Genomic DNA, 26,256 nt, shown 5'->3' on the forward strand with positions numbered 1-26,256 from the left:
ATAGAGAGAAACTACTGCATGATTCAAGTTTGTTCATTTTGGCCGTTCCAGTTACTTTAAGAGTCTCTTAAAAGAAGCCAGAGTTGGGACAGTGTGTATGTCCGGCGGTAGACTGTTCCAGATGGTGGGTCCACGGCCAGTAGGCGATGGCTCTTCTGGATGTTAGTTTGTTTCACTCAAAAAGCATATGCATGATCGAAATTTATGAATTTTTCATGTCATCGCCATCGGCAGAAAATATGGTCGTAGTGAAGCCTGCTATGGGACAATAAAAATCATACGACGATGGAGAAATTTTCAACAAAATCCTTTTCAGCTCTAATATTTCATCGTAGGACGTTCCTCGATGGCTACTTTTACGTAAGATTAGCTGTAATTTACCTACGATTTACTGCGATTGACGTAGGTAAGCTCATAAACCTCTACCGTAGGTTGACCTACGACGTTTGTGACCATGACTTTTACATACTTAGACTACTGCGTCCGGTTTTCTTCATACGTACGTCCGATGTGCAGTGTTAACGATATTACAACGTTATTACAGCACATGGAAACGCCATCGGGGTAAATCACACAATATATGTTGCCTGTCAACCGAGCTCTGACATAATTCCAGCGTGGGAGAGAACATTCAGTGTGGTCGTCTCAAAACATTTGAAGTCGCGGTGGTGACCATAAGCGGCATGGGAAAAACATATTTCCGAGAAAGCATAGAAACAAATCTCATAGAGCACTAAAGAGAGGGGGGAAGGGAAGAAGGGGAAGGGAGGAAAGGAGAGAGAGAGAGAAAGAGAGAGAGAGAAAGAGAGGGAGGAGAATGAGAGCGGGGGTGACCCCAAATTCGCCACTATACCATAAACTCGCCACTTTTGGTTTTGTCTATTTTTAGGTAAAAAAGGGGGGAATTTAAGGTTATGGTTCCTAACTAACACCATCAAAAATTAACATGGGCGCGGTCACATAGGTCGTGCGATCGTCGTACGATTTTGATGCCATAGGATTTTGGCAAGCAGGCCGTGACAGAACGAACTACCGACATGGATCCAAAACAGCATTTTGTGTACCAAGACAGTTAAACTTTGCAGAAGACATTTTTGTCCTCCAATCCAAAATGCCCGAAGATAGCGATCGTACGACGGTCGCAGGACCTATGCAGACAGTCTCCGGTTGGGGTCTAGTCAAGCGGAGTTCGTTGGAGCTACATTCGTCTTCGAAAAGAGATGCAAAATCGGGGTCCAATGTTTCATGAGGTGCCTTGATCACGTTGCAACCGCCTCATTACTCAGATGGGTACCTACTGACTACCTACTACCTACTACTACCTACTAAACGAATGCTTATCAACCGGCACTCACAGCTGGACTAAAGCTACGGAATAAGGGGCAGTTTTTTTTTGGGCACTTTCGGCCGTGACCCCTACGTGATCCAATGGGACACCCTGTGGCTCCCGGGATATATTTGAATACGGCCAGGCCCCGGGTTCATTTTAATTTAAGTCGGACTTAAAATCACCCTGTGACCCGGTAAGAAATAGACACAGGGACCTAAGGTACTACCGAAATGAACGGACTCGAATCATGTAGCAATTCTCATTACATTTATTAGGTATTTTATACTATATGTACGTAAAAGTAGACTTAATTATAACACTCATGATGTAAACTGTATATACTTGTCTGCCAATTGTCTCTTCCCTTGTGACCTCCACGAAAAGCGGTCTGCAGTCTGATTTGAGCTTTCATGGATAGACAAAAAATTCAAACAAGCCCCTACGTTAATATCCGGCAGTCCACTGGGGGGCAAATTCGTGGTTTTATGGCCTGGTCGGGGCTACATCCCTGACTGGCACGGGTGCAATTGGGGCCGTAGTTTTATCCATATTCGTTAACCCTGGTATGAAAGGGGTCTTATATAAGCTAAAACATCAGCCATGCAAAAGGTTGTGGCATTCAGCTGTATAAAGTGCAAAGGTAGTCCTGTATTTACGGGTTTCCAAGAGATGTACGGGCAGTACGTAACCATGGCGACGCGATTGATTGTAAACATTTGTGTAGCCGGGAAAGTGGAACACCATTTCTTGAGTCCTCCCTGAAACAATGTCAGCATATAGAAATAAGGGCAATCTGCGTGGGTAAGGTCAAAGAACTAAAAGAAATGGCAAGCTAACCCTGTAGTAATCCCCTTGGCCTTGTACATAAAGCTTTTAAAAGGGTCACGACGATTTGATTGCCGGTGACAACTTAGTTAGCGGTGTCAGACAAAAGCCCTGTTGACAACCCTTAGTACCTACGCGTGACGTAAGGCGCGTGGCATAGGACGTTTGACCCGAACTCAGAGTCCCGTGTTCGAATCCCGGAAATGACCGAACGTTGTGCCCCTGGGAAAGGCACTTTTAGAAGTTACCCGTGTGCGACAGAACTTGTAAATACTGTACGTTAGATATGGTAGAAGACGAAACACATATAATTTCAAACTGCCCCTTCTATGATCATGAAAGGAAAGAGCTCTAAAAAGAAGCCACCAAATTCCATCCTAATATCTCCACGTTTACAGACAAAAAGAAATTTACGCAAAACCAACACATTGCAGAAAAAGTTGGATCTTTCGTCCTTCACTGTCTCAGAAAAAGAAGTCAAACCCAATAAGTTACGGAGTAGTCGCTTACTATACTGTTTTAGGTCTGTCTTTTTTCTTTGTCACCTGCAATTAGCCCTCGGGCAAGAATTTGCAATAAACTTATTATTATTATTTACTTCACTCATGTGAAAATGAGTACCTAGTTATGCGCTTCGACAAAATCAAGACTATAACCACCAGAAGAATAAGAACTAACTTGTCCAGGAGAAAAGATAGAATTTCTTTTCTGCTGTTCTGCTGCAGTATAAAGGTTTGCCACCAGGAGGCCCAAAATTGTCGTTGACCTTCGGGTCTACATACCAAATATCATCTCAATCCATCCTGTGGTTCTTCTGTTATGCTTGCTAAATCCAGAAACACAAACACGGCACAGGCACGCCAAAAACAATATTACCATTTTTCATGGAGGTAACAAAAGCATTATTCTCCAATCCCCGACCCAACAACTGGGGAAAGACAATTATGGACATGTTCAGATTTTGGAGATCAATAGACGACTTGCTTGATAAAACCTCCTTGCTTGCACCTAGCCCTTCCAGACATGGATCTACAATAAAGATCTTTTACTCATATCCACCCATGCGTTCATTATGAACACTTCAGGAAAATGTCGCCAGGTGGCGTAGCGCTATTGGGAAAAACGCTCTACGGTTTGTCAAGCAGACAAGTTTACATTTGAAGTTACCAACACGTCTACCGGTAATAGGCACCAACATGTCTAATAGGGAAGTCGACAAAAAGGGCGGCATCACTTTCAAATCATTTTTAAATTGTACAAATTTAGGATGAAAAGTTCTTATTTTTCAATCGAAAGTGAAGTCATGCTCTTATAGAACTTTGTAGTGGCCTGCGTTTTTAGCTATTCCCCTCCTTCTTTAAGCAAAACGTCGCAAAAACCCGAAAAAAAACGCTGAGCCGCTCCTTACATCTGCTTGGCTAAGTTGACCTCTAGTAACCCGGTATCTGTGACGTCATAGTTCTCGCGAGAGTTTGATGTGGGCGAGACTCACACGTGATTTGGCAGAGTCGACCATTTTGTTACAACAAGGAATGGTTGGAAGGTTCGGGTGACGGTTTTTGGTGGCGATTTTTACTACATGTAGGCAGAGAAACACACACCAGGTAAGCTTCAACGATAGTATAGGACCTAGGGATCATTTCTAGTGGATAGTTGTTGTCGGACAAAAGAGGAACAATACAGAAAATACTCGGTAAAATTTGGGTATGCTTGCCAGGAAACTTGAGGGAGGGTCCGTCGCCATATTTTCTGTTTTGTTGAACTCTCACAATGTAAACACAACCATAATATTTACGTAACGTTGACAAAATTTCTATATTACGACTATACTACGACTTCTTACAGTTTCTATTGGTTGTTTTTATAACCATAATGCTGTGCAAAGGTTCTATAGTTGTATTTTTGGTCATATTTTGTTTTGACAAAACATTAAATTTTCAAGTCAGTAAAAAATTCACATGCATGATTGTGCTACCGATTGTAATAGTCACTTTGGAGAAAAACCCTGTAAATAATCTACGCATTCTTCCGTTTTGCGTATAGTTATGATGCCAAAGTGATTTTGATGGTGATAAAAATAAGTAAAAGTATGTGTGTTGCCCATGTAACATGATTAATTAGGTCTGTCACCTCAGCTGCTTTGTCTAACACTTAGTAAACATCAGTTGTTGTTGCCATTTTCGGGACTGGTTGTAGGTGTAGAAAACTACAATCTTCAGAGCTGTAGATTTCTTGTTTTATTACTTCTGAAGCATTCTTTTGTACAATAGGTTCATCCTCAATTGTCTCAGAGCTTGAAATCATAACGGGGGTCCCGTGCTCGAGGAGGTGCCTCGACCACGTTAAACAGCCTCATTACCCACACTTTGGGTACCTACTGGCTGCAAAATACACCCGATATTTTTATTATAATTATAGCCTGATTAAATCTCACTTATAGCAGCCCGCCAAACATCCGCTGGCCCCTCGGGGAGGGGGCCAGTTACAGCCCTGGACAGCGGAGTTTGTATTACACAGACTATTATAACTACACTATGAGTATGATAAAACGCATTTGGGACATGGGGAAATTCTGGCAAATTTTGTTTCCCGTCATCTTTCTAAACCCTTAAACAGTAAATTTCCTGTTAGTATCCTCGATTTGTGTAACATTGAATTGACAATAACTGTTGAGGACAGAAGGATGGGTTCAAATACAATAACAGCAAGCGACTACGAAACCTCCTTTTACGGAGGTAAAACTTTTCCGTCAGTGTTTGACCTAAGGTGTATTCTAATTTCTAAGCCCATGATGTAACCTGCAATATGTGGTTCTCACGGCCAGGGTAGGGGGTCTAGCATCATCCTCTTAGATAATTTTCAAATTCATAACCCTGGGTTACAATTTCATTCATTCTGAGGGACAAATTTTAGTAAGATAAGGTTTTCCTCTCCACTAAGATACAACCTCATTAGCAAAATATTCCTTTTTTAATATTTCTTACATGATTTATGACAAATGATGATGATATGGTTTCTTGAAAATTATGATTGATGGATTTTAGAATTCATAACTCACATAACAGACACTATTTCTTGCATTTTTAGGACAAATTATGGTAAGTCAACAAGTTTTCGCTGTGTTGGTGTCTCATTCTAAACACAAATGTTTTAATTTATTTTCAAGATTTATGAAGTAATTTATGTCACTACAACAAACATGGGAACAAATTTGTTATAAAAGTTCCAGAAGGACATGTTGAGGGTTGGGGTTTTGTGCGCGTTAAAATTTGCGCGTTAAAACTTGCGCGTTAAAAACCTGCACGTTAAAATATGCAAATTAGCTAATTCCCTCGGTATTTAAAAACTTTTTTGCAGTTTTTAACTTAAAAGCTTGAAGATAATAACACAAAATGAAATTAAGTATCATATTGTTGCATTCTAGAGTACAATATTCCTTTCTGTAAATAATCCAGGAGTTTTAAAGTGATTCTTAAAAGTTTTAACGCGCAACAAAGGTTGACATTTGCATGTGAAACAATCTGCTTGAGAAAAGATGAAATGAAGCTTGTAGAATGGAGAAAAGCCTCAAGCAGTTGTATTTTACAACACAAAGCCTCATATTAGTAATTTTTCCATGTATTTGTGTCAAATTCAAGTGATTTTGAAATCTTCTGGATATGCAAATTAACCTATTCCCAGGGGAACAAAAAAAGTAGGGGCTTTTCAAACCAAAAATTCAGGTAGCAGAGGGAAAATTATATTATGGGGTAACATTTTTCTGACTAAGAATTTATCAATGCACAACTTAATTTTTTAACGCGCAGATTTTTAACGCGCGCGCAGATTTTTAACGCGCAGAAAACCCGTTCCCCATGTTGACACCTTCCCCTGGTTTGACCTTTGGACCCATGATTATATAGCCTTGTCCCAGAAGTCAGACAGCGAAACATTCTACTCAATGATATTGTACCTACAGGGGTAACCTTGCAGTTTGTACCCATAGGGACATTGTATTGATTGGTGGGGTTCAAAACATCTGCCTGTAAAACGTTAAAGAACTAATTTACAGGTGAAATATGAGAGCTATCTACCATTCGATTGTAAATTGAGCAGAACACAAGATATCAAAACTAGACCTTATACTGCAGTACCATGGAAAGCCTCTAGGGGGCCCAAAATATAATCACTTTTAGGTGTCATTAATTAACACCTACCCGCATACCAAATACCAAAACAATCCATCCAGGTATTTGAAAGTGAACATGTTGAATTTGACACATAGTGACACACAGACACACACACAAAAAAAACATTTTTTTTTGCAAATTTGAAATTTGCTAGGAGAAAAGAATTTAGGCTGTGTATTTTGTTATGTTGCAACATATTGAAGCTTGCTTTACAAATACTGTAGTAGGTTTAGACATTAGTTCAAAAGTCTCGCTCTAGTTAGATACACATTTTGACTTCTTAAAAGAAAAAACTCAGACTAATTTACATCAATCAAAATAACACCTGTGTTTCTTTCAATCTTTCAAGGTAAAATTTAAAGAGTTATACCTCTTGTCTCTTGATGACCCAGCATATCATTATGAAAGTTATGCCCCATGGAAACTCAGGCATGTTGGAAAGCAGTGGTGCAGTGTTTCCTTTTTTGCTGCAAAAACATGGCTGTCAGGGTGGTTATGCAACCCAGTAGGAATATATTCATGTTGTTGTACTATTATTACAGCCAGGACTTTAGAAAGTCACACAAAACTACTGTTGTTTTATGTGTAATACAGCCATCAAGAAGGTTGGACAATGTTTGTGAGAGATGCGGGCAAAAACTGTTAATGTAAAACCACCGCAAATATTTCAGAATTCACAGTATATTCTGATGTAACCAAAAAAGAACTAGACTTTCCTGTACAAAAAAAAACAACAGAAACCCTGAAGGCAACTATACAAACATCAGACTATAACATGTGATTGTGAGTCACATTGTAACTATTGTTGTATACACATGTAAATGTAGCATGTATATGCAGTTCGACCAGTCTTCTGTCACATTCGTGTTTTAATTAGCATCATCAATCAATGTGTAGGTTTTAATCCGGAAGTGCATGTATAATGTACATCCTTCAAAGGCAAGAGTTTGTGAGTTGTTAAAATATAGTTTTATCAAATGGGATACCTTGTGACTCTAAAACCTTGTATGTTCAGTTTAGTGCTTCAGTTTGTTTCTTAACTAGTGAACCTGCCATAATGCATAGCAAACCAATCTTATGGGTACAATGAGTGGGGTGTGCTGTTTTATTAATGTGCTATAGGTTTGGCCCCAGTCATACATCTCAGATGTTATGTCATACCTGGGCCGTGATAACGATCGATACAGGTGTTCCGAACCGTGTGATAAAAAGCCGTACCACACAGGCTTCGAAGTTTTATTACACAGGCTTCCATTGAATATTTGGAACATACTTTGCGCACGCCAGTGCTGCAAGGTCAAAAACTTGAATACCTGATTGGCTGATTCGGACGTTGGAACATTGCTGTTGTAACAATGTTTATTGGAGGGCACCAAATTTTCTCAACTTCTTGCGTATTTTGCATTGCCTTCGGCCGTCAGGCAATCCAATCATGTTGTATTCTTTATTTACGTCCCATCCAAAATGATGTGATAGGTACATGTACTCACTTTCACCTGAGTAGAGTGAGGAAATAGGTGTGAAATGCCTTTTTGAAGCGCACAACATTGGAGCCTGCTCGAGGTTCAAACCCTAAACCTCTAGATTCTAAATCTATTGAGTCAACAACTCTAATCACAAGACCACTTACCTTAGTCAGAGGCTACAGTACAAGGTTGTAAATGGATTTGATGATAATGGATTCTACTAAACTATGTAAGGCTCGTGCCAACAAACGTGTTACGCAAAAGTCACAAGATACGATTTATAGGTGTAATCTAGGTCATTGTTACGAAAGCTTACATATGTACAGCTAAGTTATAAATGGCAGAGGAATTTTCAAGCAGGCCTCCAAGCAAGCCTTGAAAGTGTCCCAAAAAAAGACATTCAAACTGTCCCAAAGTGAAACTAGTACTACACATTTATATGGTATGACATTTACTTTAAAGTTGAAGTTAATCTTTGTAAGTGTCTTAAAAAGACAGGGAAATTCAAACTGTCCCAACGTGAGACTAATACTACACATGTATATAGTATGACATCTACTTTAAGTTAATCTTTGTAACATACTATAATGTGGTTAAGACTTAGTAATAGTATCTCACCTTTGTGTTGTTGATTTGATCACAGTTCGTCTGGGATATCGAGCTATAGCTAGTCGTTGGCTGTTTGGAGTTCGTCGAGATGGTCGCCTCCTAAAATGTCTTTAAGTTGAAAGTTATCCTGGCCTTATATTGTCTTCGATATGTTTGTGTAGATGGTTATGCGTGCGCCATGTGTGTGGGTCAATAAATGCATCACGTGCGGGTCAATGTTTGCATGTTGGTTGTAAAGATGCGCCCGATGATAAAAAACATCCTGACACTGATGATGAAAATCCTGCCACCATGTGTACAAAGAGGGGGCGTTTTGACAAATCAGCCTGATCGATGAAGCCAATATTTACTTCTTTAATACTTGGAACAAAACCTCCCAGAAATTTGCTACTTTGTATCATCGGTTATACGTAAGGTCGGTAAGGATGTAGGAAAAGCAAATATGAAGACTTGACTTGAGTCCAAGGCCTTGTTTTGTTAAATCCTCGTGACGTCAAAACCTTATGTAACAGTACTTCAACCTCACACAAGGCCTTACAGTAGATATGGTTAGATAAAGGTGAGCAAAATAAGATAACATAGATTTTGTGCGTTACCCAACTGCTTTATGTATTTATAATTGAGGTTTACCACATTGTGGAAGTGACTGTCACCTTTTCAATATGTTAGTCCAGAGACAGGATCGTAAAGTTTGGATCACTCACACCGGAAAGGTGTACTATTCTTTGCGATAAGTGTAGTGGGTTCCTTAACGTGCTCGAGGTTTGGCTCTCCTCAAACACGGGACCTCCATTGAACGTCCTATTTGAGGGACGGCACTAGCCAAAGCTAGGTACATTTGTACTCATTTCCAACTGAGTGAAGTGAGGAAAGCTGTGTAGAGTGCCTTTCCCAGGGGCACAGGATCGGTGACGTGGCAGGGTTCGAACTCGAGATCTCCCGGTCCTGAGCTAAACACGATGCCGCTGCACCATGCCAATCGGAGCTAGGAACTCATTTCCACCGGAGTGAAGTGAGAAAGGTTGTGTCAAGTGCCATTCCCAAGTGCACAAGATCAGAGACATCAGCGCATTTGAATCTGGGACCTTTAGGTTCTGGGCCAAACACCCTGCCGTTATGCCACACGACCCCACATGCTAATGTTGTTGTTGTTTTGTTTCAGCCATGTTTCCGTGCCGACCAGTCCCATCGTACATCACAGTTTTGTACATCTATGCAGTCATCAACCTGTTTCTGCTGCTCCATGTGTGCACTGTGGATGCTGATGTTATCGTGGTAAGGCCCTTTTTTTGGCGACGCCTCAGGGGCTAGCCTAATAGTATAGTGTGTGTCCGTTTGACAAGAATTCCCAGGCATGTCAGGAATTTTAGTTGCATCATCCCTTTAGAGGGAAATAACTTGGGAATGTCAATGTGTTGACGGATCATCGTGATTTTTCATATGTAGATAACTTTGGAGATGCCTTTGACGAATAAGGGCTTTTAACGCAAACCAGGATGTTAGAATGCTACAAAATATGCCATGTGTAACTCAGAAAGTAAGAAATATATGGCTTACCTTTGAGGATATATCCAATTGACAAAAAGTCCCGAAATTCCACAGTAATTCGTCCGTGCGTGCGCAATTGCACCATCCTTTTGGAAGGGAATACTGAAACTCGGGAAGGTGTTGACGGATCATCGAGATTTTCAGATGTAGATAACTTTGGAGATTCAGTTTTTATTGCCACACTTATTATGCTTACCTTCAAGAAAGGGAAACATGGTTTTTGAGAAGTCACATCTTCTAGAGGAAAGGCTGCACAAGGTAAAATTACTATAAAACAAATAAAGAAATAGGAGAAAAGTTAGTGTATGATTTGAGAGACTACTGTAAATGCAGAAATGTTCACAAAGGTTTTACATTCACGGTTGCCAATTTACCACAAACTTAAAACCACCGTGAACATTTTTCCATGGCTGTAAGTAAATACAGTCTATGGCGTTACTGGGAATTTAAACCACAGCAAATACTCCATTTTCCCACAACTACGAAATGAAATCCCGGTGAACTTAAATGCATTTACAGTATACCTTAGATCATTTCACTTTCCTTGATCGGAAAAACATATCACTGTAGTGTCAATTTGTAGATATAAAAGCTTAATATGATATGTTCCCCTTACTTTTCCAGGTAGGTTACACAACGCACTTAAATTGTAAAACAATGACTTGTATAACATGTACTTGTGTAGGCCTGCCATGTAATGCTTGCAGAACTTGGTAGAGGGCATCGCAGCACAATAGATAGCATACTGCAGTATTATGCAACTATGACATATGGTGCTAGATAGTGTTGTATACTCTAAACGTATTGTTTTACCGTAATAAGCACACTTGAAGACAACTGATGTTATGTTTTATCGAAATGATGTTTTTATTTTCATGTTTACAGACTGATAGCATTAACAACACAGTAAACTTCATGGATATGCCATCCAACTTTGGGTCCCAGCTACCTGACATGGGGATACAGGTACTGTATTCAATCCAATTCTTTTTAATCTTTAAAGGTATACTATGCAATTTTGACTTGGAAAACTGGAAATACTATGAATATGTAATTTGCTACTTTTCAGCTCTTTTACGTCATTATTTGATATTTATGGCTTTTGAAAACTGTGCAAAAAAAAGCCACACTTAAGTCCCCCAATTTTGTAGTACAATGTAAGTAAATGCAGAAATGTTGACGGTGGGTTTATGTTGGCGGTTTTTACGGTGGCTGCCTTACCGCAAAGATTTTTCTATTACAGTTTGTGACTACAGTATATGACGCTACCACGAACTCACGAAACCATAGTTAACACTCCATTTTCCCGCTATTGCAAAATTAAATCCCCGCGAATTAGGTGCATTTACAGTAAATCCAGGTAATGTCATTTACGCCAAATAGCAGTTACTCAAAGAACTGAATATGATTTTTGAGATCCAAAATTATATCCAGTTGCTTGAGTAACTGATGTTTGGCCTGATTTTGAAGGTAGGAAAAAGTGCTATATTGACAGAGGTTTACTCTTTCCATGTGTCTTATATGTGTTTATTTTCTTTAGTGTAAATAGTTACTTGTAAACTTTGCTTATTTGTCATTTTATTGAACCTCGTCACGTGCTAGAGGTTGTTCACAAGGAGCCTGGACAACTGTCTTGATACACCATGTTGTTGTTGTTGTTTACATTGATGAGTGAATGTTGTTGTTTACTCTGCAGGGTTACCTAGCAGCCGTGAACCCGCCCCATGCTTGTAAAGCCGTGGGCCCCCCTCCTCCCAACATCACAGAGTTGAACCCCATCGCCTTGATTCGCAGAGGGAACTGTGACTTTGACATCAAGGTAAAACACTGCACACTGTTACACTGACTTTTAGTTTCAACGGGGCTGTCTCTAGTAGGGCTGGGTACCGGTACAGAAAATTCAGGTCCAGGTCCGGTTCAGGTCCAAAGGATCAGGTCCAGGTCCGGACCTGAACCTGGACCTGATTCAGTATGACTCATACCAATGGTCCATTTCACTACAAAGAAATCTGTTTGGTGGAGTATAAGACTTACACTGGCCTCTTAAAATCCTACAACACTAAAAGCACATGTACGATTGACTGTAAAACTTGGTAGAAATGATGATAAACTCTACTCTACTTCACTCTTGTTATTTTCTTCCACCTGCAAGCGCTCAAACGTGTGAATGCCTGATCAAATAATATGTTAATTTTCTAATCGGTCCAACATCCGGTCCACCTAATTTTTTCAGGTCCGGTTTTTCTGGACCGGTCCAACAAGAAAAAACGGTTTCGTACCGGTACGCTGTACCGATACCCAGCCCTAGTCTCTAGTTTTAAATTCTTTTCCGTCCCAAGCAAACTGTTCGGGAGCCATGTTGTTGATTTCAGTTCCTAAATGTGTCATTGTAAGCTTACAAAAATACAGTTTTATCGATTTCCACACCATGAAGTTCTGATTTTTTTTTTAGCGTACAGGGTGAAATTTTTTGTCTATTCAAAAAAAGGAAGTTTCTGTCCCAGGATAGAGAGCCCCAAATTCAAATATTGCCTTGACAAGTTCATATCAAGAGTTTAGTTCAGACTTTCTGGTATAAAAGATTAAGACGTAGAAATTGAACCACCAAGCGCGACAACAGTTTGGCTGTATTAAAACATAATCACTGTAGTTTCATTTAATACGTTGTATTGTATTGTATTGTTAGTATTATATAGATATCTGCTATCAGTTATTTGTAATTCATTTGAATACCTTGTTTCATTTTTTCCTTTATAGAATGATCATTTGTGTGCTACGTTTTGTTTCTTCTGTTCAAAGATTTTAAGACCATATATGCAATTCAGGATGTTCAAAGTTCTGCATTTTGTGCATTGTGCTTGAACATAATCTGTTTCTGACTATTATATTATTGTAATATAGTATAATATAGACTGGTGTGCGGTGCATAAAAAATCAGATCAGCAGAAAAAAGTAGATCAGCAGAAAAGAACTTAACAATAGAACTGAATTAGTACACGGATGTGTCAGAGATTGACATTCTCGAATAGGACTGTTTAGCCATAGTCGATGCTGTAGGATTAAAAAATGGTCAATATCATCTGACAGGTCATATATATATCATGATACATTTATTTGTTTCTCAGTTGACTATGCCATATCTCTACAGGAATTTATGAGTTTGAAACTTTCTCCCAAACCAGGTGCTGAATGCAGAAAAAAGTGGCTTTAAAGCAGCTATAGTGTACAACGATGAGTCAGACGTCATCCTTCAGATGAATGGAAATAAATGTAAGTTTGTTTGTTTTGCTTGTAATGCATACCCGTTAAACCATCTCATGGTGTAACACACCAGGTTTGTACTGAACAGTACAAGCTACATGTCCGGTCAGATTTGTTTGATCCACTCACAGAAGGAAGGACGCCTACTATTTTCAATAAGTGTGGTGGGTTCTTTGACGTGGCTCTCCTCAAACACAGGACCTCCTTTTACATTTAGCATTCTATCCAAGGAACAGCCCTAAAACTGAAACTTGGTACTCAATTCCACCCGAGTGAAGCGAGTAAATTCGTGTTAAGTGCCTTTCCCAAGGGCACAACATTATGGCATGACAGACAACTCAATCGCAGGACCTCTGCCTTGTTCGAATAATTTTTATTATTCTATGACAGCCTGTGTGATAACAATCGGTAGAACCCATGTTATAACCCAAGTTATCACATGGTCTGGATAACCAGTATGGACCAGTATTCTGGCCTGGTATGACATTAATTGTGTAATTACATGACGCACATGCCAGGAATAGGTTCTTGATGGTAATAAAGGGGATCCTCCATAGCAGGTCGTAAAGTGGTGCTTAACTACATATCTGACGTGCTTTTTGTGGTCATGTGGCCGTTCCACTTTGTTCGATATGGTTGTACCAAATTTGCATATCACAGTAATAGCGTAGCCATTTTCCATACATACATGTAGATATTTGACTGAAAAGCAAGGATTTTGGGGTTGCAGGCTTGTTAATTATTATGTATAGTTGAAGTAAGTTGTTCAAGATCATCAGGGATTGTTGTATCGCTCCCCCCAAAATGGGAGGGGGGCCAGGGCTCGAAATACCACCTACATATGCAGGTAGAATTGGAGCTGTGCAGGTATTTCTGGTGTCTACCTGCACCTAACCTGCACTGGTCCATGTACAGGGTTTTACATAAATGTCATATGATGTAGGTGTACATGTATGTGGATTGTAGCTGCATTGGCTGTTACCACCGAAAAAAATAGCAATGGTTCCTGAACTATTTTAGTATGATCCATACTTCCTAAATTCAGAGTGGTACAGGTAAAATTTGTGTGGTGCAGGTAATTTTCAATGTTACCTGCACCAGTGCAGGTATGTAGAAAAAAGTATTTCAAGCCCTAGGGTTTGTTAATTATTATCTATAGTTGAAGTAAATTGTTCAAGATCATAAAGGATCATTGTATTGCTCCCCCCTCCCCCCCCCAAAAAAAATGTGAGGGGGGTATATTTTGAAGCTCACCTCACCTCACCTCAAGCTACCAGCCTCCTTTCCCTATCTTGAAGAGGATCTGTTGCTATAAACCTGACTGTATAAGGGCATTTCTGTGAGCCTGATATAGATGTCTAATTTATTAGTGACGCATTTTTGTAAAAGAGCTGAGAGTCCCACACGTAGGCATGCTCCGAAGTGGGTTTTAACAGAAGCTATCATTACGTACATTAGCCTAAGTGGAGTTTGGATGATTGGCGTAGAGGGTAAGTGTTAAACGCTGCTTCTAACGGTGGGGATCGGAGTAGTGTCGGATCATACAGACAGGAGGGTCATTTTGACCTGCGTTCTCACAGCCTTCAGATTTAAGTTAGAGGAGAGGTTTCTCAGTGATGTCCATTTAAGACCTGTCTGTGACACTTTTGTCTTGCTGCTCCAAGTAAGAAAAGACTGTAGCAGGCTTTTGCAGTCCAGTTTTTGGAGATCCTGTCTCTGGACCAAAAAAATCGTGAGAATCTGGCTGTCTCGCTCAACCAGCACTATAGGAAAGGATCGCAGTCGTCAGGACGGGACATTAAGCTGTGGTGAACTGTTTATCGCACTTGTTGAAAGGAGCTAGGGAAATTTCTGTGTTGCAGTGTACCTGTGAATGCTGTATATGGCATCTAGCTTCACTGTCACAACCATTGGAAGATTATCTAATCTGTTCATGTCACATGTTATGACATGAAACTGAAGTGCTGTATTGTAGCAAGAAGTTGGGCTACCGTTACGGGACATCTCAAGAACTGATACGGAGAAACCTTCCTACTACGTTTCGCCTGAACTACGTCACAGTGAAGAGACAATAGTAAATCCAGTGACTCGATACGTGAATAGCAATCAGTCGGAGTAAAGCTTTTCCGTAAGCTTCCCTTTGGGGTAAAAACAAGAACATCTTCCTGAGGGGCTACTGTGTTGATAACGCTGCGAGTGTTACTCACCGTTGGAGTCATGCCTCTGATCAGGATTCGCTGCCCGTGCAAGAGAGGACCCAACTGGGTGAAGGATCGTTATAACCGTACATGTACGTCTGGGTTTTGCTTCTTCTTACAGTACGCCAGCTTTCCACTATAAACTCCAGCTGATGAGCGAGCAAACCTTTGACAAAACTCTCAATGATTTTCAAAGATAAAGAACATGTATCTTCAAGTTTTGTGTGTTTTGGTGTCTCAAACATTGAGCCTTGTATTCCAATTTTGAAATCAATGGTCACAGACTCACAGAAATCCAATTTTGGTTGCTATGTGGTCTCTCATGAACCAGTTGCTGTTCTGTGGAAAAGGGGCTTTAGCAAAAATATACAGTATGTGTCGCTCACAATGTAGCTACCCAGTTGTTACCGGGCCTCAAAGCTATTAGGGATCTTCAATCAAACACTGATGTCTGGCTGCAGATAGCTATAATGGATTCCCTAAGTGGACGTCCCTGTTTTACCTCATGGAATGTTTGAGGAAATTGTTTCTATCAGTAGGGCAGGCCGCCTTCATGTTAAGCTTTAAACTGCCAAACCCGTATATATCAGGCACACATATCCATGTCCTGTTTGCAGCACCTGGATATATCCGGGATAGCGTATTCCCCCGAAGTAGCAACATTTGCGTGCGCGCAGCACACGAACCCCGGAAGTTAGGGACTTCAGCCTTGTTCGGGGGGTTTTTTTTTGGAGGTCAGCGGCCAACCCTGGCACTGATAGCATTTTATAGTGCTGAAACTCTGGCAGTTTAAGGGTAAATGGTCCTAGAAATTTCCATATGGGTTGATGCGGTATGTTTTTGTAGATGTGCATGTCAACTGTTGTTTGTGTCATCTGATAGTCTCGGAAAAAAGTCTAAGTCCTTGGATGATATTGGGACAAGGACAAAGTTTGTACTTAATATGATTCCAAGATTAGTAGTGTATGGTTAGGGTGTTTGGCCCAGAACCAAGCGGTCCTGAGTTTGAATCCCCTGTCGTGCCACCAATGTTGTTTTGTTGAAAAAGGCACCTTGTACAAATTTCTCACTTCACCCAGGTGTAAAAATTTGTACCTGACTTTGGTTGAGGAAGCAGTGCTCGAAATACCACATGCTCAGATGTTGCTTTTATCTACTGTTACCTGACATTAGAAAAAGCATACAGGCACAAAGAATATCATCTGCCCTTGTATTTCAATCCCTAGTAAGTATAAGGATTTGGAAGTAGAGGGATGGGCTCCACCTTCCAATACTGTGTCCTAGACACAGTGGATAACAACCCACGGACTACCTTCTGAATCACCTTTCATTACTTTTACAATCTCAGATCTAACTGCTAGATAAGTCAGGGCTCAAAATACCACCTGCATATGCAGCAGGGTTCTAGCTAGTGCATTTTAGCGTAGTGGGCCACTACCCTAAAATTTTTTACCACTACGCTAAAATAAGGGCCACTACGCTAATTTTTAACTAGTGTAGTGGTGCTTGGCTATCATTTACTTGTTCAACAATGTCTAATCAATGTCTGAACAATGAAAAATGATATGCCACTAAAAACTGACCCCAAAATCCTTCAAATTACATGTGATGTTAACAGAGTGCCAACTTTTAACACTACATTTTCAAAATGACCCCCTTCCACACCAATCTCCAGATTGGTCGCTTCGCTACCATGCCATTCCCACTACGCTAAAATAAAATCCTGGCTAGAACCCTGTGCAGGTTAGTGCAGGTAAAATTGGAGCTATGCAGGTATTTCTGGTGTCTACCTGCACCTAACCTGCACTGGTCCATCTACTGGGTTTTAAACATAAATGTCCTATTAGCTGTGAATGGATTGTTATTACTAGCTGCATTGACTGTTACCACCTATAAAGTATAAAAGAAGAAAATAGCAATGGTTCCTGGACAATTTTAGTATGATCCATACTTCCGAACTCTAGAGTGGTGCAGGTAAAATTTGTTCTGGTGCAGGTAATTTTCAATGTTACCTGCACCAGTGCAGGTATGCAGCAAAATGTATTTCGAGCCCTGTTAATGTTGAACTTTGCTGTGTTTCCCTACAGATTACATGGAGGTGACCATCCCATCGGTGTTTGTGGGTCTGACAGATGGGATGGAGCTGCAGAGATATGACTGGAGAACTGGGTAAGTCCCCCTCTTTACTTCACTTATCATTTCATTCTCAACTGAGGATATTGTTCCAACTTCTAATAAGCACAATGGTGTGTTCTACTTGTAACATAAGGTATGTGTTACGTAATCCATGTTATGTATGGAATAATGTGTTCATTTTCTAATCGGCATGCAAAGATATTGAACAAATGAGATTTCCAGAAATTCAGCACAGATGCCATTGGACTAACCTGAATCGATTCTACCAGCAAAATTTGCCCCTCAAAATGTAGGAAATAGCGCTTCAAAGGGTCTTAGATTTCAAAATTTTCCCGGATCCCCTCTATGACCGTTGCATGGAATCCTCTGGCACTTGACAGGCTTTCTGTTCAAAATCCAGGTGATGGAAAAAATTTCAGGTCATCCCTAAGATTTACTGTAAAAGCATTTAAGTTCACGGAGATTTAATTTTGCGGTAGCCGGAAAATGGACTTTTCGCTGTGGTTTTAATTTCGCGGTAAAACCATACACTGTAGTCTCTTACTGTTATGGAAAAATGTTCGCGGTGGTTTTAAATTCGCGGTGAAGCGGCCGCCGCAAAAACTGCAAACATTAAACCATCGCGAAAGTTTCTGCATTAACAGTACTTGTTATGGCCTTACATGAAATCTGACCATATGTTGTGCCCCACAGGTCGCAGGTGAAGCTGACCCCAGACTTCACCATCCCCCTGCACTTCTACCTGCTGCCCTTCGCTATCATCGTGGGCATCTGCTTCGTCCTCATGCTCATCTTCATGGTCAGCACACCCCCATTTACACAGTGGAATCATCCCACTTTCTACCACATTTCCTCCGTACTTTGATGATAAAATAGTCTGTTGAATACTTGTGTATCTAACGTCAACCGTTCCTAAAGTAATGGTAGGATATGTAAAGGTAGGATATGTAATGTAACGCTTCTTTTCTTGAGGTAACCTTGTAATTAATGTCGAACACTGTGTACATGTACATGTATGTTAAACCGGGGCCGGGCTGTTTAAAGACAACACATTTTCTCAACTTCTGGTGCATTAAGTGTTGAAATGTATGGTTTTTTTGTGTGTGTGTGACAAAAATAACAACAAAATACAATGCGGTATATATTTCATATTGCCCTCAATAGTCCCAACCCTCCCTCAGATCGGATTGCCCTCCGGCATTTAAGCGATCCTTTCCGTGGTCAAGCTTGTACCCCTGATGATAAAGAATACACTTGTGTTGTATTTTATATGTATGAACTGTACATGTAGGTACATAAATGAAAGGAACAACAAGTTCATATGATAATGTTGTTTTAAGTGAAAAGAGTAGAATGTCCTGTCGGCCCTACATTTGGCAGGAGAAATGACCAAAGTCATGTACTACATATTTAGGTCGCCCAACTAAACATTGTGTTTTTTTCAGGTTGCGAAATTTGTCCGTGACAGAAGACGACAGCGTCGTTCCAGGCTGTCCAAGGAGCACCTGAAGAAAATCCCCACCAAGAAGTTCAAGAAAGGTGAGAGCCATTCAAAAAACTTTTCTAGAAAGCAGAATAAACTGATGAACTAAGGTCTGGTTAGTCAAGTCTATTTACTTAGCTTAGCTTAACTGTAGCTTGCCCAAAACCAGACTTACACATTGTAGATTTATAAAGCTATATATTACTGCAGCGAACCTTAAAGCATTTTCTCAGTATTCAGATAATTTTCTTTCAAAATCAAAGTGGGATGGTATGAAGTCCTTGTAATGAACAGGTACCATGTCACTGCAGTTATAAGATGACCTGCTAGAGGGCAGTACTGACTTGCCATGTGTTGCAGGTGATGAGTATGATGTCTGTGCCATCTGTCTGGATGACTATGAGGAGGGGGACAAGCTCAGGATATTGCCTTGCTCCCATGGTAGGTCATATAATAGAAGTATTTAAAAACCTTTACAATGTACATACTAGTGTACATTACTCATTGTACAGATTTTGATAGTAAGATAACACATTCTTATATCATTGTAAGTGCAATTGTACTTCTACTCTATCCTGTACTTTGTAGGATCATAAACATGTAATAAAGGTCTCATTCACATTTGAGTTAGGATGTCAAACTTCTTAAGATTCACAATGTCTTTCTCAAGGAAACTGCTTGACAATTAAGCTTACACCTCCTTTAACATTTACTGCATCATCTGATACTAACAGAGATTTACCACATCTGATGAAGTATTGATTGCAAAAAATCTAGCTTTTGGAGAACCATACTGCTTTGATGCGCTTCATTGCCAACTTGCTAGGTGTCACTGTTGAACAGGCATGGTTAGTTTAACTATGGTCTTACAGCCATCCCAAATGCTCAGCAATTCTGTCATTACTTTAAAACCATCAGCAGAGGATTCAATGAAAAATGATGGCTAATGATGTGGTCACATTAGTCACAAATTTTTGATTACATAGAATTTCCGAGCAAACTGTGACAAAACCATTTGCCAAAACCACCAAAAAATATCTAAGAAAGCCTTTACAAAAACAAGACAGCTGAATTTTGTGAAAAAACACATGCTCCACTATCCCAAGAATACCTTCAGTGTGCGATTGTGTTATAATGTATGCAACTTAGCCATAAGCAAGCTTCTCTCATATTCGAATGAAAACTCATGTGTTGATAAAATCCATAGTTGTAAAATTTGAGCTGTGTCCCAACACAAAGGAAACACACACCACAAATGGTGACAGTGGCAGATGCCGTCTTCGCAACACCTTTGATTCACTCCTGACATCATCACACTTCAGGTTCCCGGAAAGTCAGCACAGTGCAGCCGGCACGCTATGACTTGAATCGAACAGTTTTCAGGGCATTTGCATTACGCCCGCAAAATCTATGATAAGTCTTATTCTTCCAGAAACTAGAAGGTTTGCTCTTCCTTACAGAGGAGATTTCCTGTTGGTTTGAAATTTACATTGGTTTGAAATTTACAATAGGTTCAAAACAACAGAGGAATTTGTGTTTGGAGTACTTGGGACAAAGCTCAAATTTGACGACAAAGCTTCTCTCTCCTCCCCCAGCCTACCACACCAAGTGCATTGACCCCTGGCTGACGGGCAGCAAGCGCACCTGCCCGGTGTGCAAGCGGCGCGTGATTCCGGGGGACGACGAGACGTCCGACTCGGAGACCAGCCAGTCGGACATGGATAGCGATGACGACATGCCGGAGACCACGCCCCTCCTGGGCGCCACCGGGCCTGTAGACCGTACCAACTCTGCCATGGGGACCACTGACACTTCCAGGTTAGCCATCGTACTCCTTGGCAATTTACAGTATTTACTTTTCTCAATAAATTTACAGTATTTACATAAATACAAATGCCAAAATATTCTACCCTAAGCAATTGGATTAAGACACATCAGAGTTTTAACTCTACTGATAAAATTACATTCTATAGCAGTGAAACCAACTTAAATGTGTATACTTTAGGAATACATCCCCACCATGCTCCATTTCCAAATACCAATAGAATCTCATAAACATGTTCAATAACATGCTTGTCTGAAATTTGTACATTTCCGTGTGTCAGAAAAACCTAATTACTAGTACTTCATTTTGTTCGTAACTAAGAAAACTAGATAGGAACCCACATTCCAACTTTAAAATTCTAAAACGAGTACTGTGACAGACATTTTATTAACTTTCTAACACTTAGATGTCAAGAATATGTTGCATACTACTTTAGTATTTTTACATGCATAAACCTACAAAAATGCACCTACAGAAAAACATTGGGTACACAGCTCCAACCAAGGTGCACATGCACCCAGTATTTTGAGCCCTGCATTCACACTGGCATTACCATCTCTGTAAAGACATTAGCACTGATGTTGCGGTCCCTGTCCTTGGTGCTGAATGACATTAAACACTAACCCCACCATCCCTGTCCCTGTCACATGCACCCAGTATTTTGAGCCCTGCATTCACACTGGCATTACCATCTCTGTAAAGACATTAGCACTGATGTTGCTATCCCTGTCCGTGGTGCTGAATGACATTAACACTAACACTGCCATCCCTGGTACTGATTTGGGTGCACCAAGGTGCACATGCACCCAGTATTTTGAGCCCTGCTTTCACACTGGCATTACCATCTCTGTAATGACATTAGCACTGATGTTGCGGTCCCTGTCCTTGGTTCTGAATGGCATTAAACACTGACCCCACCATCCCTGTCCCTGTCACATGCACCCAGTATTTCAAGCCCTGTTATCAGGGTGTCAACATGAATACTAAATGGAACCTAGGGTTGGTGGGCCTCTTTTCATCAATTATCTATTGCAACAGAAGTAAGAACATGTTGGAAAAAGTTTCAACAATGTTTGCAGATAAGATTTTATCTTCCTTGCCAGTGGTCGAACCCAAAAAGGCTAGGATCAGCAGGTTCTTGCTAGGGTCGGTCAGGTAACTGGACAAAAGAATTCTATACCTATGTTTATCGGAATGAAAGCTCATCAGTGTTGGTAAATTCCATAGTGAAATAAGTTTAAACTTTGTACCAACGCAAAAGAAAGACCATAAATTTTTGGTCGAGAACTGTGACCTTCTTCAGGTAGATGACTCGCTGCACTGATGTTCCGGAAGTCGTCGGATGACGTCAGGCAACAGCGAATCATAAATGGCGGGAAAGCCACGGTTCAGAGAGGGTTGATGCGCCCTTGTGTAAATAGTAAATTTTTTCTTTCTTTTTTCACTATACCTGTTTGTATCTTGTCCAGGATGCACCACTCTGATGAGGAGAGTACTGAGACCCAGGAGACTGATGATGATGATGATGACTCCAGTGGTGATGAGGAAGAGAAGGGAGCATGGGGCTACTCCGGAGAAGTGGAGATCAAAGATGGACCCTCCCAGGAGACAAAGGTGGAGATGGGAGATGAGAAGGAAGAGGAAGATGAAGAGGAGAACAAGTCTGGACCAGAAATTGTGTGATTTTTGGACCAGGTGACCCTATGGTGCAGCCCACATGCAGGTTTATGGACAGGGGGTTTTGCTACAGGGTTGGACAAGTTTTCTAAAATTCGCTTGTGCTATCGGGCAAATACATAGAAAATTTACTCGCCCAAACTAACTTTCACTTGTCCTGACATTTAAAAAACATTTGTCTAAGTATTTTCAATTCCATCACTAAAATTCTTTTACTGTTGGCTCTGTTTTTCTGTGTTGACCAATGCTTGATGCTATGGTTGTGTGCAAGGTAACATGTATTAATAATAATCTCTTTCATGGAAAAATTTTACTTGCCCTATCAGACAAGTTGTGTAGGACATGCACTTGCCCAATCAGCACTTTCACTTGCCCTGGACAATCAGGCTGGTGGACTTGTCCAACCCTGTGCTACTGGATTTAACAGCAGAAAATGTAGCAATAACTCAAAACATCTCAGCTTTCTCTCCAAACTTTAGCTGTTCTTCAACACTTGTCTTTCCATAGGGATTCATGCTTTATCTTCTTGAAAGAGGAACTGGTCAAGGCTGTAAAATTCGAAGCAAACCCCCCATGCCAAGTCCAGGCTTGTAACACCTTGGGTATATCATGTGAGGCATGTGAAAGAAGTTGTCTCTTGTGACCCCATTTAAAGGAAGACAAGAGACAGCATCTTCAAAATGTTCTTCGAATTCTAACAGGCCTCTGAGAAACAGAGCAATAAGACTGATTCCTTCCAGCATTCATATCTCTTGCTAAACTTGAACTTGTCAATGTATTCTAGTTGGCGGGTAAGGGTCTTTGAGAATCCACCTTACTTAGTATCAAGAGAGAAACATCTGAGAAAGCTATTGTTAAAATCTTAATGATGATTGTAGCTCTAGCTGTGGGTGGACATAGTAAAGCTGTAGACCATCTCTTCTCAGTCTCAATGTGTTGAGTATATGCATGGTTGGTTTGTAAGTAGGACCTTCTGTATATGTAGGAACTCTGACTTGCTCAACCCCCACCCACCCTGCTCTTTAGTAACTGAGTTTTTGAAGCCATGAAATCCCCAGAATGCCAGTACATGTACATGTAGTTGAAATAGCAAAAATGAGATCGTACTGCGTATTCCAGTAAAAAGAAAGATATCCGGCCAGGCAAATATTAGCATAACTGAGTAGCAGGATGTGGATATGATCATTTACATGCATATCCAAATAGGGAAAGAAATAAAGAATGTACATGTATCTTTCTCGATGTTTCGCTCTTTTATTTTCACTGTTAGTCAGGTACAGTTTATAGTCTTAACCTGGGTGATAGGGGAAATGCTTATATGCTAATACATTGTAGCACAGCAAAATTAGCAAGACAGTACCAACCAGAAAAGTTTAGGGAAAAGTAGACTAGTCATGGAGATTCTATGTGTGATTGTTATGATGATTTTGTTTTTCACCCCTTTCAAGTTGACAACTGTAAATACCCTAAGTTACTTGGAAGGACGTCTTTCCTGTTATATGTGAAGGACCAAATACTTTTTTTGTGATTACAAAGAGCATTTTACATTGTATTATTGTTAAGGAGGTGATGCCATGATTATTATGAGGAGATGTGCAAATTCTGCGATATCAGTGTTGTGTAAGAAATTTAAATATCAAAATGTTTGAAAGTTGTAATGGCTTGGTCCAGTCAGGAAATAGTGGCTGGGGCGACTTTTGTAATAACTGTTTCTTGTCACAAACATAAATAGAGAAATTTAACCTGTGCACGACAAATTATAGCTTGGTGAGAAGCTCTCAAAAGGCCATCTTTCTTCAGCGCTGATGGTAGTCACATGACATGTCACAAGGTCACAAGGTCATGTGACATATGTAGCAGCAATCTTTTTAATTCAGTGCAAAACAGATTTCCTTTGTGCTCCATTGCTGCAAAACAGAGACACAAACAAGACCTTCACAAAACAACTAGATCACAGTTTTTGTATTGCCAGCCTTTGTGTAAAGATGTTAGATTAAGTGAAAAGTTGTGTTACATAACCAGCATATGTATATAACAATTGGGTGAATGAGATATGGGTGAATGAGATATAATGATAAGATCTATAACTATCTATGACTTGATGACTTAAAATTGTACAGAGGTCTGTATATGGGGCAACTTAACCCTGCATGCTAAGAAAATAGAAAGGAAGAGTTATATTTTCGGGATATAACTAAGAGAACTCTGTGTAAAACATATTTTCATAGATTTACATCATGATACAATGGAAGAGGTATAACTAGAAAGAGGAAAGCATTGGAGAAAGATGACAGTCACTGTAATAAAGGACATTATGATAGAACCATTTGTATCAACATAACTGTGCCATGCTGTGCTTGGCTGTAGCTGTTCTTAGCGGAATTTTCACTGCTGTGCCAGAGTAAGAGTCAATTGTCACAGCTATCACGTAGAATACCAGTGTACTTGTAGATGACACTTACAAGAAATTAACAGATGCGTTGTACGTGAAGTTGATTTTTGTTGAAGGTGTCGTCTGATGTCAGAAGTAATATCAACAGGAATTTTATAGCAGAATGACAAAACATGTGTTTTACGGATTTGGATTTCACGTTTATGCCAGTAACAATGTAGTTTATAATGTGAAGGAACCAACTGAAGGTGATACATATAATGTAAAACAATACAGAATTGGGATGAAGTTGTATAGTGCATGCGTCATCTTATATTCAATGCTAGCGCTGTACTAGCTTTTAACGGCAAGTAGTTTTGCAAGTCATTGGGCAGGGTCCCAAGACTACAAGTATCTAGACTAGCCTTTGCAGATTTCTTGGCGTGCCAGTATTTAATTTTTTTGGGATTCTGAACATGGGCTAAGGTTTTCTAAATGCTTTCGGAGATCGTTTTCCAGCCACCACAGTGAGAACCTACTGCCAGCGGGGATTCCACCCTCCGCGGGAGCCCAGAGGGCTTTCAAGATGCCAACATATAACAGACTTCTTGGTGCTAAACAATGTCTTCTGGCATTAGAGAACCTTAGCCAATGTTGAAAATTGTGAATCAGTGTTCTCCCCCCAAAAAGGAATGCTGGCGCTCTAAGAAGTTCGCAAAGGAAGCAATACCTTATCTCACTTTTCAGTGCCACTTGCTTGAACCAAGGAAGTTACATGTATATAAGTCCTTGCTTGAACTTATAGTGTCAGGGTAGGTTGTTGGAATCTAATGACAAAGTGTGTGGCTTGTGAAATGAGTTTAAGGGTAGGAAAGAGCCATAATGACATTATTTGGAAGGTTACTTTGCATGTAGGATGATAAGGTTGAAAGTTGACATTGCCAGATAGTAACAGAAAAACAAAAATACCTCTAACCAAGCAGTAAGTAAGTAGATCTCTGGTGAACCATGTTTAACATACATGGTGAAACTTTGTAAGTTTAGTCAAGAGAACCCATATCCACAAAATTCTGATGGTTTTAAGTATTAAGTCTTGTACCTTATGTAAATTGTATGGTAATGGGTAGGTGTAGTCAAAGATTTTGTATTGTTCAAGTTTGACTCATGATCAAAAGGGTTTGCCTTTAATAGGGAAGTTTCAGCATATCACCTTAAAGTTCCATGTGATTCTTGTGGGGTTATAATTGTAAATTGTGTAATTTTCTGGGTAAAATAAAGTTGGTTATCAGGTCATGTTCTTGTTGTGGTTCTGTGAAAGTATAGAAACTTTTTAACACAGAATGTATAAAACAGACTGG

General features: G+C 40.1%; 1 protein-coding gene across 1 annotated transcript; it reads left to right on the top strand.

Annotated features, from left to right (window-relative positions):
• The first annotated feature begins 3,610 nt into the window (after positions 1–3,610).
• On the top strand, positions 3,611–26,193 carry LOC118428207 (E3 ubiquitin-protein ligase RNF13-like). The gene is made up of 11 exons (XM_035838213.1): positions 3,611–3,759; positions 9,562–9,674; positions 10,833–10,913; positions 11,644–11,766; positions 13,130–13,217; positions 17,494–17,575; positions 18,236–18,341; positions 18,988–19,081; positions 19,386–19,466; positions 20,621–20,843; positions 22,320–26,193. Exons 2-11 carry the CDS (start codon positions 9,564–9,566, stop codon positions 22,531–22,533), a joined length of 1,203 nt encoding a protein of 400 aa, XP_035694106.1. The 5' UTR covers positions 3,611–3,759; positions 9,562–9,563; the 3' UTR covers positions 22,534–26,193.
• Positions 26,194–26,256: the final 63 nt, after the last annotated feature.

The sequence above is a fragment of the Branchiostoma floridae genome, chromosome 12 (genome assembly GCF_000003815.2).
Source record: "Branchiostoma floridae strain S238N-H82 chromosome 12, Bfl_VNyyK, whole genome shotgun sequence".
NCBI classification, from domain to species: Eukaryota; Metazoa; Chordata; class Leptocardii; order Amphioxiformes; family Branchiostomatidae; genus Branchiostoma; species Branchiostoma floridae.

Excerpts from the sequence above, each read along its gene's own strand:
- LOC118428207 (XM_035838213.1), top strand. The coding sequence starts at position 9,564 with ATGTTTCCGTGCCGACCAGTCCCATCGTACATCACAGTTTTGTACATC. Across the intron at positions 13,218-17,493 it reads TCAGATGAATGGAAATAAAT|ATTACATGGAGGTGACCATC; the intron begins GTAAGTTTGTTT and ends GTTTCCCTACAG. Across the intron at positions 19,082-19,385 it reads CACCAAGAAGTTCAAGAAAG|GTGATGAGTATGATGTCTGT; the intron begins GTGAGAGCCATT and ends CATGTGTTGCAG.